Raw genomic sequence first — 12,516 nt, 5'->3', positions numbered from 1 at the left:
CCTGTCTTCCTACCCTTCACCCGCGATCGACCGCCACCTACAGATCATCGACTCCAGGAATTTCACCGACTCCCATCGAAATGGGACCCTTGCAGGACTTCCAGAACCAGGACTCTAGGTACGGCATGTCAGATTTCTATTGATTTGTGCGGAGAGAAGGATTGCGCGGTTTTCCTACCTTCGCAATCTTATCTCCGAAGGGGGGAACTGTCGCCGGAAATCGCCCCCCCCCACACTAACACGTGTTCGCACAAGCACCACACTCACACATACACGCATCTTCCCTCCCCAGCCCAGAGGTGTCCCTTTAGAGGGCCATCCCTTAAAGGCCTTCCGTAAATAAGGAAGCGCCGGCTTGACAGCTTCACACCACAGCACTCCGCGAACGCCTATCCTTATTGTGAGTAGACCGGGCGGCCGAGATCTGCTGTCAATCGGCGGCCGCCTCAGCCAATCAGCATTATCGGACAGCGCCCCTTGCGGCGGCCACGCTGGTACTGCAGGCCGCGAGCGTCTGTTCCCTCACCTTTGACAGCTCCCGATTCATTGTTTCCGAGTTCAATGAACCATGACTGATCTAATCAAAATGTTGCAAGTTGTTTCCGAAAGAGGAAAGTACTTTGAACTTCAGTGACTATATTCTTTATAAATTCACCAAAAATCAGCCGTACAATGGATTTTCACCGGACCACTTTTATTTCACTGCATATTACAAGAACTATCAAAGGGGGGTGAGCTGGGATTGATCGGCCATAAGCCTTGAACCGTGCAGTCACGTACACAGCGGCCCTTCTCCGGATGGCGGGGCTGCCTTGATAACCATCGGGAAGGGCTCAGACGAAAAGCTATCAAGAACACAATAAACTGCATACGGTAGTGTATTCAATACGGACTCCAACAAAGGACCCCGACCGGATCCCCCTCAGGGGGCAGGGAAACTTCGCCCATTCCTTTGTTTTCGGAAATGACTCATGTGGGGAGGGGGAGAGGTGGTCTCCGCCAGGTGTCAGGATACTCGGATTACCTGGGAAGCTCCTCCTTGACTCCTCCTGTCCTTTAATAAAATCATGATGTATATATGATGTAATTCTGGGGGTGTAGTCAAGGGGATTAGTGGTCAATAAAAGTTAGGGTCTCCCATTGTTCGGGGCTTCCATTTTGCTTCACCTTGTGGGCGGTGGGAGTCCTGTCGCGACAGTCCTTCAAAATAAAGACCGAGCCTACTGGCTGCTGTTTTGCTCTGACTTGCTCTGGTCGGTGTCTTCATTTGCCCAAGAGGACCCTTGAATTTCCGTTAACAGCCTGAATAGCTTCTTCTTCCTCCACCACATCCCGTGTGGCTTCCTCCATCTCAGTCTGCCCTGACTCTTCCTCCTCCCTCTGGCTTGGCTCCTGCCTTGTGGGTGGCACCAACCCCCATAAATCACTGGGCCCCTCTCCTGGGTCACACTCCTGGCCCCCTGACACCCCCACATGTCATATTTTTCCATGTATAGGATGCCCCCATGTATAAGACGGTCCCTACTTTTGGGGACCCCAAATTTAGAAAATGGGCCTATGCACTATTCGTGTATAAGACGCCCCCAGATTTTTAACTTTATTTTAAAGTTAAAAAAAATATATACATGGAAATGTATGGTACTCTTTGGAGCCCTGCCAGTATCCCACTGGAGCTGTCTGGCCGGTGTCAAGTACAGGGGGCAATAAATAATTCCAGTGTTCTCCATTCTTGCAAGATCCTCTTCCAAAGGAACTCATGCAAGGCTTGTGCCTGTGTTTTGCAACCTCACATGCTACTATGCTCAGACCATTTTCTGTAAATGTTCTCTAATCCTGTGGTCAAGCAAGGGTTACCATACTGCAGAAACGGGGGTGGGGGTACAGACACAGAGAAATATAAAACTTTTCAGATTGCATCACCTTCTTCTCTGTTTAGTGATGTCACTCTCTTAAGGTTGTGAATGTTGCTTTGGTTGTTCCTCCACTTGCTTTCAGAGAGACTGAGGGAATTCCCATGGCCGATATGCCTGTAATATAGCTGATATGTAAACAATTGTTTAAAACAACTCAGAAATAAGGTGAGTCCTTCCTTTCCTTGGGCTGGCAGATGAAGTTTTAAGGTGGAGCACCCAGAGCAGTCACACTAGGCGCCACATTGCAGGGGGTGCTAAAACAATGCTAGAGAATGGAGCAGGCGAGGTGGGGAGCCGGATCTTAGTACTGAAATCTGGGCCCCACTGAAATCTGAGAGTCCAAAGTCCACCACTGGTACTGATCACCAACATTAACAATGAAGATTTTATTTGGGTCCTTCCCTGTTATGCTGAGTATTAAGTAGTGGGTGGACATAGCAGACGACACAGAGATTTCTCCAAGTAGTTCTTTATAAGTAAGCTGGAACTGAAATGAACAGCAAACAGCTCAGCTGGCCTGCTTTTATAGGCAGCCGGCTGTCAACATTGTAACAACAACAGCCCAGGGTTTCCTGACTAAATTAACTTATGTGGACCTGAGTGAAAACTATATACACAATAACCCCTGGTGGCCACAATACATAACACTGAGTTAATTTCTTACTTATTGCCCTCCCTAAATATCTTGATCCTGTTATCTATAAAGCAAACCCTACTCCCGTTTCTTGGAGGAGGTAACCTAGTTGGCTTGAAAGGGAATCTGCTTCTCCACTACACAGAGGCATAAGAAAGGGGGAGCGGTGGGTGCGGTCCGCCCCAGGTGTCATGACTGAGGGAGGTGGCAAAATGGCAGGCGGGTGGGTGGCACACCTCGCGCCTGGTGGCAACAGCTCTTCTGACCCGGCGGCAGAGAGCAGCCCTCTTCAGCCGTGGTGAGGCGCACCTAGCTGCAGCAGCTCTGTTGCTGCGTCATGTCTGACTCAGCTGCGGAGAGCAGGAGAAGAGTGAGCAGCAGCTTCTCTGCCCCTCTCCTACCCTGAACTGTGGCACGTGGGAGGGCACCCTCCGCGCCCTGCCCCCCCCCCAGAAGTGCGCACACCCTGGGCAGCGCGGGCATATGCTCCACCGCTGCCACTACACACCAACAACTTTACATTTGTTCTTTTTCCTGGGGTGTGTAATGGACAGATACGCCTACTCCTTGAAGGTTTCCAATCACATACACAGCTGAACTGGAAAGCTCAGCTTATCAAATTATGTTTGCATCACCCCCACAAACAACAGAGACTCTAAGACACGGTAGCTGTTCCCACACTGCTACCATGGCTCTCTTCAGCTGGCTGCTGGTTATCTCCTTGCTATTGTATGGTTTCTGGAAGAATATCCATCCAAAACGATTTCCCCCTGGACCACAGCCTTTGCCATTCATTGGAAACTTGCTGCAGATCAATATGCGGAATCCCTTGAAGGCATTCGAAAAGGTAAGGTTCCTTTTTTCTCCACCACCACCATTATCTAATGAAAGAGCTGATGGAGAACAAAGGAAGGTTGACTACCATTTGCAGGAGTAAGTGCAATTGGAAGAAAAGGCACAGCAGGAGGGTGTGCCTGGAGCTCACTTTTTTGCATGAGACTAAATATTTGCTTTCCACTGGGCACAGGGAAAGTCACTTGGAAGCTATAGCAGGTGGCATTTTACTACCTGCTAAGTTACATATCAATTTGACTCAAGGAAATAACTGAGCATCTGTCTGCAGTGAAACCCAGACCCCTGGGCTCTCACTTGTGGGGTGCCTCAGGGTTCTGTCCTCTCCCCCATGCTTTTCAACATTTACATGCAGCCGCTGGGAGAGATCATCAGGAGGTTTGGGCTAGGTTTTCATCAGTATGCCGATGATACCCAGCTCTACCTCTCTTTTAAATCAGAACCAGTGAAGGCGGTGAAGGTCCTGCGTGAGTGTCTGGAGGCGGTTGGAGGATGGATGGCGGCTAACAGATTGAGGTTGAATCCTGACAAGACAGAAGTACTGTTTTGGGGGGACAGGAGGCGGGCAGGTGTGGAGGATTCCCTGGTCCTGAATGGGGTAACTGTGCCCCTGAAGGATCAGGTGCACAGCCTGGGAGTCATTTTGGATTCACAGCTGTCCATGGAGGCACAGGTCAAATCTGTGTCCAGGGCAGCTGTTTACCAGCTCCATCTGGTACGTAGGCTGAGACCCTATCTGCCTGCGGACTGTCTCGCCAGAGTGGTGCATGCTCTGGTCATCTCCCGCTTGGACTACTGCAATGCACTCTACGTGGGGCTACCTTTGAAGGTGACTCGGAAACTACAACTAATCCAGAATGCGGCAGCTAGACTGGTGACTGGGGGCAGCCGCCGAGACCATATAACACCGGTCTTGAAAGACCTACATTGGCTCCCAGTACATTTCCGAGCACAATTCAAAGTGTTGGTGCTGACCTTTAAAGCCCTAAACGGCCTCGGTCCAGTATACCTGAAGGAGCGTCTCCACCCCCATCATTTTGCCCGGACGCTGAGGTCCAGCGCCGAGGGCCTTCTGGCGGTTCCCTCATTGCAAGAAGCAAAGTTACAGGGAACCAGGCAGAGGGCCTTCTCGGTAGTGGCGCCCGCCCTGTGGAACGCCCTTCCAGCAGATGTCAAAGCGATAAACAACTACCTGACATTCAGAAGACATCTTAAGGCAGCCCTGTTCAGGGAAGTTTTTAACGTGTGATTTTACTGTATTTTTGGTTTTATGGAAGCCGCCCAGAGTGGCTGGGGAGGCCCAGCCAGATGGGTGGGGTATAAATAAATTATTATTATTATTATTATTATTATTATTATTATTATTATTATTATTATTATTATTAAAAAATAGGTGACAAGGGATGATCGGGGTGCTGTAGCAACTGATTTCCTCCATCATTAGAGGGTTGGGCTAGAATGAACTTTGTGTCTCTTTCCAATTCTGGGATTCCACTCTAGAAGATGGGCAGAGCAGAATGCATTAATTTCTCAGAACAGAATCTACATCACACGTTTTCCATAAGAGCTTTGCTTGTCCTCACTTCCTTTCTCTAGAACAGGGTTTCTGAACCCTGACTACACCATTGAAACTTCTATTGCCCTGCCCAATGACTTGGGATTTGGAGTGAAGTCATGCTATCTGGAGTGGCCGTAGCCTCAGTTTGAGAATTTAGGTTTGGACAAATTTTATTTGGAAAATACTTAATATTAATAAAGCTCATATAATTTCAATACTGTTCTCATGAGTCTGAGGTCCCCCCCCCCAAAAAAAAACCACACAAATGCATATATAAGCCTGTATCTGGCATTTTTATGCAAAGGCTATTCTGACTTTTGGACTATATTCTGCTCCCTTGCACACAAAAAGGGATAGGCTATGTAGGAGCAAGTACATCTCATGATACTATACCTCATTTTCTTTGACTCTGAGTAATGTTTATCCATGTGACATAGTTCTTCCATTTCAAGCTGTGGTTGTGAAAGTCTCCTGCCACATGTTGCAAGTATTTCTTAAGAAAAAAACACTGCAAAAAGCAGAAAAGTCCCTTGGCTGATTTGCATTAGAAGAAAGGGAAATGCCCAGAGTTTTTGTAAAACACACATGCTGCTTACATTCTTTCCACAGGACATATAGAGCAGTTCACTCTACTATCACCTCTATGGAAATGATTAACTTCTGGATACTGCACTTTGCTAAGGAATATATTTATTGCATGACTGAAGAAAAGAGGGGGAGTACTTGAGTGTGAAAAGAGACTTCCCAATCTGCATTTTATTTGTAAGCCAGGTGGGGTGAGGCTTTTGTTTCCTATAAAAATACAAAGGAACGAGAATGTACATAAGTTATCTGATGGATCAGCAATTATCAGGCAAAAGGGGTTTTTTTAGGAGCAGGGGGGAAATTCCCAAGTTGCATGAACAACAGTCTTCTGCTCTGTCCAGAGTAGGTGACAGCATGGGTTTTTTCCAGTAGAGGGGTGGGCAAAACTTTTATCATTCACCCACTCCATTTTGCAGCTGATCATGACCAAAGATTTTTTTATTTCAGTATGATTCAGTTTTTTATTTTTATTTATGGAAAAGAAAATAATTACAAACTGAACATCCCCCCTCCTTTCCCCAACCCAAAGGCAAAGTTTAGATGTAAACAATAATAGTAAAGTTAATGCAAGCACTGAACTGCATAGAAACTGAAAGCTGCTAGTACAGTATCAATAGGTAGGAGACTGTTAACACAATCATATATTATGGAATGCAGCAGATGCATTCTGTTCTGGAGATACTTCGTTTGTGTGCTGTATGAATGGCCGCCTGTCTGCCATGAGGGAATCAAGTGTTTTGCCCTCTAACCAAGTTTTACCTCAGTTTTTCAGAGTGAATGTCTGTTATACCAAATTCTGTTATACCATTTTTGTGTATTTAAACCCTTTGCTTCTTTCCAGTTTCTAGCTTTCCATATTCTTGCTGCCATTAATAAGTAACCAATGAAATGAGTTATCCAAGCAGGGTAGACCTGGATACAAAGGGCTGCAGCCAACTAAGTCCTACTCAGAGTAGACCTAAAGTAGCCATGTCTATTAGCTTCAGTGTGTCTGCTCTGAGTAGGATTAGTGCACAACAGCACTCTCCCCACTTGGGAGAGAAACTAGAATTCAGAGAGAGACTGAATTCAAGACTGGAAGTAGAACAGAGGTGGAAAACCTCAGACACAACAGCTAAATATGGCCTTCCAAACCTCTATTTGGCTCTCAGAACTCTCTGCAGGCCACATGCCTCTCCCTCCACACTCCATTCATGCCTTGCTGCACATCTTCCATGAGTGGTTTTGCTTGGCTGGAATGGGTCTCCTCTGCTTTTCTGAATGGAGGGCAATATGGTGAGTGGGTGTGCAGAAATTGGCGTACTATGCAAAGGTAACATTTATATTATATTGCTTACTTTTGGCTCAGGCTGGCTTGTTAACAATAATATGTGATGTAGCTTTCAGGTGTATGATAACCGTTGTGGCTGTATTGGCAGCTATTGTTACATCTTAACCCTCTGGTTAACGAAGTCTGATGAAGGCATTCAAGCAACATCAGCATCCAAAACTATTTTAGACATGTTTTGCAACAGGGAATTTCATTACTGCCAGCAGTTTCTGAGCTCTGGGTGCAGTACTATGCCTAAGATTTCAGATTAAAACTGCCACTGCTGGAAGGAAAGGAGGACCTTTTTCTGCCTCCCCATTTCCAGCTACTCTCTGGCTGGAGAAGGAACCCTCATAAGAATATTGGGGGGGGGCAGGGGAAGTAGGGCTTTGTTTTTTGCAGTCTTTACATGAGGACTAGACCATGTGAAAAATGAACATAAGATTTTAGCTGCAGTTCATTCATTTTCAGCTTTGTATTCTTGTTATAAAAAGTGCGCCTATTACAATCCCATCTACTTGAAGTTAAAAAAGGAACAGAGCTGGAAATTTTGATCACGAGTCTCCTGTACCATGTCCATTTCAGCCACTTGAGAACCAGTTAAAACCATGAACCTCTTTAAAAGACTGAATACATGAGGTCAGGCTCACTGGCTACCTCTTTTGGTCATGGCGGCTGGAAAACAGTGCCAAAACTTGCCAACAACCTATGGTTGGTTCCCAACCACTGCTGCCATTTCTCCTGGGTGATGGAAGAAATAAGCCTTTTGTGGATGCCAGCAAACTGGATTTCTTGCATACCTCACACATGTAAAGTTTTCTTTTCACTCTACATGCTGGAGGATGCACAACTACAACCAAAGCGTTTGAGTTCCCCCTTGGCAGAAGGGCACATTTCACATCGTCCATGCCTAGGGCTGTCCAGATGCTATTTCCACTCTTTCTACAAATTGGGCAAGATCAGGAAGGGTCCTTGTGCTTGGATGCTTCATTTCCATCCTCCTCCTATGCATCACATTATATGCTGAAAGTCACACCCAAACTGGGATGTCCCACAATCATTTTATCACTGGATATGCCTTCCACATACAGCCTGGGGCGTGGGGTGGGAACAAGTGAACTCAAGTGTATCTCCAAGCAACATGATTTCTTATCCATTCATATGTCACTGAAAACCAAGCAATCTTTCAGTGTTCTGTCACTCTAACAACCAAGTCCTCCTCCTGATTACATTTTGCTTAGCTGCAGTGAAATAAGTAGGACTTCCTGCTAGGTGGGTGAGTTTTATTGAAATGGAATAACACTAAAATATGTTTCAGTTCTCAGTCATTCAGATTTATTCAACCTTCCATGGAATGAGAATTTAAAAATGTGATTAGTCACCAAAAAGCATGATAGAAAAGATATTTCCAGTCAGTTCTCTGCAAGCAAAACAGAACACTAGAAAATCAGCATAGATGGATTTCCTGTGCATGCTACTTTATATTCTTTTTCCTCCCAGTAGCATGCTTACCATCAATCTCAACTGGCATGTCTTCATAAGTGAAGGAGAAGGCTAAAGTAACTGATACCTTAAAACCCAAGGCATCCAAAGATGGTTGAATCCCAACAAAGAATTTAAAATGCATTATTAAGCAAGTGCAGCTGGCTCATAGTCAACACAATAAAGTATGAAGAATGCTGTAAACTCCACCAGTGAACACACTTTGTGTATCACTGCATGTAGAATCCCCCAGGTATTAATGCATCACTTCTGAAGTTAGCCAGACAGCATATCCACAGACGACTGCTGTAAAATAAGACACACAAATGTATGATACTACATTCAAGTCATTCCAGTAGGACTTTCAGCCTGGGAACAATTCTGCTGGAGAACAAATCAAAGTGCTGAAGTATGTTCTCAGTATTAAAACTTTGGCACGGTACCCCTTTTCAAAGGACATCTCTTCTCAGTATTCTGAAAACAGGCCATGTTTCATAAGCACTAAACAAGAGGAGAGCCTCCTGTACCCTTAATTAAACATGGATTTCCCTGGGGCATCTCTGTTGTGAATAAAGAAAACCATGCAGTGGTTGGCTATCCTTGGCAGATATACCCCACATGTCTGAATTATAGTGACTGAAGATGGCAGCACACACATTCTCACACACAATTAGAGGCATCTATTTGATTCTCAACTACTCTGAAGATGAGGCTTCTTTTTTTAAAAAGAAAGGCTACAAACTAAGTTCAATTCTAATACCAGAAATAATCTGGCCAGCAAACTTTCTGCAGCAGTCCTCCCCTAAACCTGTTGACTGTCGGAGTCTGCTCCATTAATCTTCCTCATTTTGGTGCCGATATTTCAAATGCACAACTAGCATGACAATGCCAGTGAGGATGCAGGCCGAACCACAAACGAGATAAGCAATGCCCAAGAAAGGATTCTTTCCCCCCATCCAGGAAAGTGTGCTGAAAATGACCTTCTTGCCACCATTGAAAGAGAGGACAGGGTAATTGTAGGTGACATTGAGCTGGTACGTGCCACGGGGCAACCCCACTGAGAAATTCCCCTGGCGGATGCGGGCGTACAGCTTGCGGAAGGTGGGCAGGGCGGCGATGCGCATCCACACAATAAAGTCCTCATTGACAAAGCCCGTGTTGTTTGGGCCTGTGTTGTTGCCCAAGTTGTAGACTGGGTAGGGCCAGTTGGGAGGCTTGGTGGTGTTCTTGAAGGCCAGAGCCAGGCTCCCATTGACCAATTCGGGGTTCCGGAACTTGACGTTGGTGTCGGTCCACCAGGAAATGCCTCTCTTGTCCAGGGGCACAGGGACCATGGAGCCATTACGAAGCACTTGGTAGAGGGTGAAGGTGTCGTTGAAGAGGCTGTTGGCGATGTTCCCGCAGGGTGCGATGGGAAGCTTGTGGTTCTTTTGGTAAGGCTGGCACTCTGTGACAGGGTTGGTCAGCGCCCAGGAGTCCCCGCTGAGCTGCGCGTTGTCGCGGGAGATGCTGTAGCGCCGGTTGTTTTGGTAGTAGTTGGAGAGCTGGTAGTAGAGGCAGACGGGCGCAGGGTAATCCATGGGCAGCTCAAAGCGCAGCACGCAGGTGCAAGGTGCATGGCGGGTGGGGCTGCTGGTGACGTTGGCGCAGCGAGAGCAACTGGAGCCTGGCGCGCCGGTGTAGTCGAGCTCCAGCTCGTGGATGTCCTCCGAGGAGAAGTGGAGCCCCAAGCCCAGGGCCATGAAGGCCGCGCCCAAGCAGAAGAAGAGCGGCAGCACCGTGCCGGCCGACAGCAGAGGCTGCCAGGCCGGCAGTCGCTGCTGAGTGAAGGCCGTGTTGTCCGGCTTGTTTTGCGCCGTCGGGCCGCTGTCGGCCGGGGCGTGGCCGCCGCTCACGTCGTACGAGCCCGAGGCCATGCGGTCGTCGGGGTGGTCGACCTCAGCAGAAGCGGCAGGCAGGCTCGGCGGGAGCCTGACCTGCTTGTGAGGGGAGTAATTGCGCGCCAGCCTCTCCCGCGGCCACCCGGCGATGGGCTGGCAGGGCGGAACGCGCGCTCGGCCCTTCGCCGGCCAGTCAGTCCGTCTCTTCCGCTAGTCCAGGCAGCAGCGGCTGGCCTCGGTCTGCCTGCGACACCGCCCCGCAGGTGAGCGGAGCCACGCCCCCAGACACGCACAGGTGAGGGGGGGCGCCACCGCGCGTACTCCGAGCTACCACCCAAACGCCTTTGCGCGTGCCCTTGCTAAAGTGCGCGAGACGTCCGTTCAGCCTACCCAAGCCCAGGTAGCGGGGCTTGGTGGACCCCCGATTCTGTTCCCGCGCTTTTCTCTTCTTCTCAAGCTCCGCCCCTGGCGTCGGACCAAGGGAGAGACGTCGTGCGGGCGCCTTCTTACGCACCTGTGGTGATCTGGCCCGCTGGAAAGTGTGGGCGGGGCGGCGGCGGCAGGTACTGCTTCTCCAGCCCAGCCCTGCCAACTTCCACCTTCGTGGCCCCGCCCCGTCGAGACTGAGGTGCTGGCGCTGCTCAGGTAAGAAGGCGCGCTGCGGCGGCGCCAGGGCGCTTTCGCCTGCGCTCCTTCACGTAGGTGGGACTCAAGAGGCATGGCGGCCACGCGCGGTCCGTCCCCGCCCCCCCCCCCAGAGGAGTATTTATATTTATTTTGAAGAATTTCCTCTTAAAGAGAGCATATTGATATTTTGAATAAACAAACATTTAATAGCTCACAACTAAGCTAAAAAGCTTCTGAAATTACTTTCCATATGTTTATAAACCACCTTTCTTCATCATTAAACCCAAGTTGGCATACATAAGCTTTACAGACACTGACCAGACCCAAACCTGCTTAGGTTTACCTAAATGGTGACTGCACCTGCCTTCAGACCAGCCAGTAGAGGGACCTATGGCCTTCTTCATGCAAGGTTGACACCCAAAGCGAAATGCTACCTGTAGCAGACAGAAGGCAGTGTTCCAATGTTGCCACCCACGAAGCTTTTTGCCATGACTGAATCTGCTTGGTGAATAAGTTGCTGCTACTGAGCATTATTCATTTCTAAAGCATTGCTTTTGTAATATAGGAAGCAGTCTCAAGACAAACCATTGACCCATCTCGTTCCATATTATCAGTGTCAAGGATGAGCAGACTTCAGACTTATTGGATCTTCTTTGGGGGTTTTTTAGTAAAGGTAAAAGGACCCCTGACCATTAGGTCCAGTCATGGCCGACTCTGGGGTTGCGGCACTCATCTCGCTTTATTGGCCAAGGGAGCCAGCGTACAGCTTCTGGGTCATGTGACCAGCATGACTAAGACGCTTCTGGCGAACCAGGGCAGCGCACGGATTAACCCACAGTGCCACCCGCGTCCGTGGGTTTTTTTTACTAGAACTCAAATTCTGCTAACCAGAGCCATGTGCAAAAGACACAGCAAGAATGAAAAAACAGTGTGCCTTTGAGTCTCAGGATTGCTTTTCGGTACTAGAACTGAATTCAGCTCACAATGCTTTTACACAAAAGTCTACTCCTGGTTTGTCATGTTAGCAACCTGATTCAGGTGGAGAAAAGTTGTTTTGTTGTTGCTATCATTAAGCAATTGCAATCCCTTGCCAATCTCCTGCAAAGCAGCCAGAGATCAGCCAATAGGTTTTAGCCAGGAGCTCTTTCTCAGCCTTACATGGAGATACTGGGGTTTGGATGTGGGGCCCACTGCAGACACAGACGCAAAGCACACACTCTACCGCTGAGCAACATCTTCACTGTTTACCCTTGTCTATCCAGCCAGTTGGATATGTGAGTCTTGCAGGGTTCTCTCTCCCTCTCTCTCCCAAAGTTGGTGTCATGTATAAATTTTGCTACAGATGGAGAAGCCATGTCTCACAAAGAATACAGAATGTTTAGGGTTGGGTCTGTTGTCATGTTTCCTGTTGCTGATCTTTAAAAACTTCCTCTTTGAGTTAATGCCCTTGGAAACTTTGTAACAAAATAGGTTATATGCAGTTTTGCTTGGGTGAGTTGAGAGTTCAGTAAACAGAAAGCTAGATTCCTGTTTTTAACTCTTGTCAGGGAATTACCTTTTTAAAAGAACTTGCAGAATCATTTCATAAACCCATTGTGTGAATGGAGAACAGTTTGCTGGAATTGGCTCATGTTACTTGACCCATTCCTACATCCTTTATGCCCAGATAGAACAGA

The 12,516-nt window shown here is 47.8% G+C and overlaps 3 protein-coding genes across 7 annotated transcripts in view; 1 reads left to right on the top strand and 2 right to left on the bottom strand.

Moving 5' to 3' along the window:
* SMPD3 (sphingomyelin phosphodiesterase 3) overlaps positions 1–12,516 on the bottom strand; it is a 351,886-nt gene that overhangs the window by 90,063 nt on the left and 249,307 nt on the right. The window lies entirely within an intron of this gene.
* On the bottom strand, positions 8,164–10,249 carry TMEM30B (transmembrane protein 30B; the record flags this gene model as incomplete). The annotated part of the gene is made up of 1 exon (XM_083515107.1): positions 8,164–10,249. One exon carries the CDS (start codon positions 10,247–10,249, stop codon positions 9,167–9,169), a length of 1,083 nt encoding a protein of 360 aa, XP_083371233.1. The 3' UTR covers positions 8,164–9,166.
* Positions 10,185–12,516, top strand: part of LOC310712183 (receptor-interacting serine/threonine-protein kinase 2-like) — a 31,462-nt gene continuing 29,130 nt past the window's right edge. The window contains exons 1-2 of one of the 5 annotated variants that reach the window (XM_083515020.1): positions 10,231–10,476; positions 11,151–11,345. The gene's annotated coding sequence lies outside the window, so the exon portion shown is untranslated. Of the gene's footprint in view, positions 10,859–11,150; positions 11,346–12,516 lie in introns of all 5 variants that reach the window. The other 4 variants (XM_083515021.1, XM_083515022.1, XM_083515019.1 and 1 more) reach the window with 4 other exon arrangements.

This window comes from Podarcis liolepis (genome assembly GCF_965112155.1).
Source record: "Podarcis liolepis genome assembly, chromosome: 7".
NCBI classification, from domain to species: Eukaryota; Metazoa; Chordata; class Lepidosauria; order Squamata; family Lacertidae; genus Podarcis; species Podarcis liolepis.
This window is presented reverse-complemented; position numbering and strand designations above follow the sequence as displayed.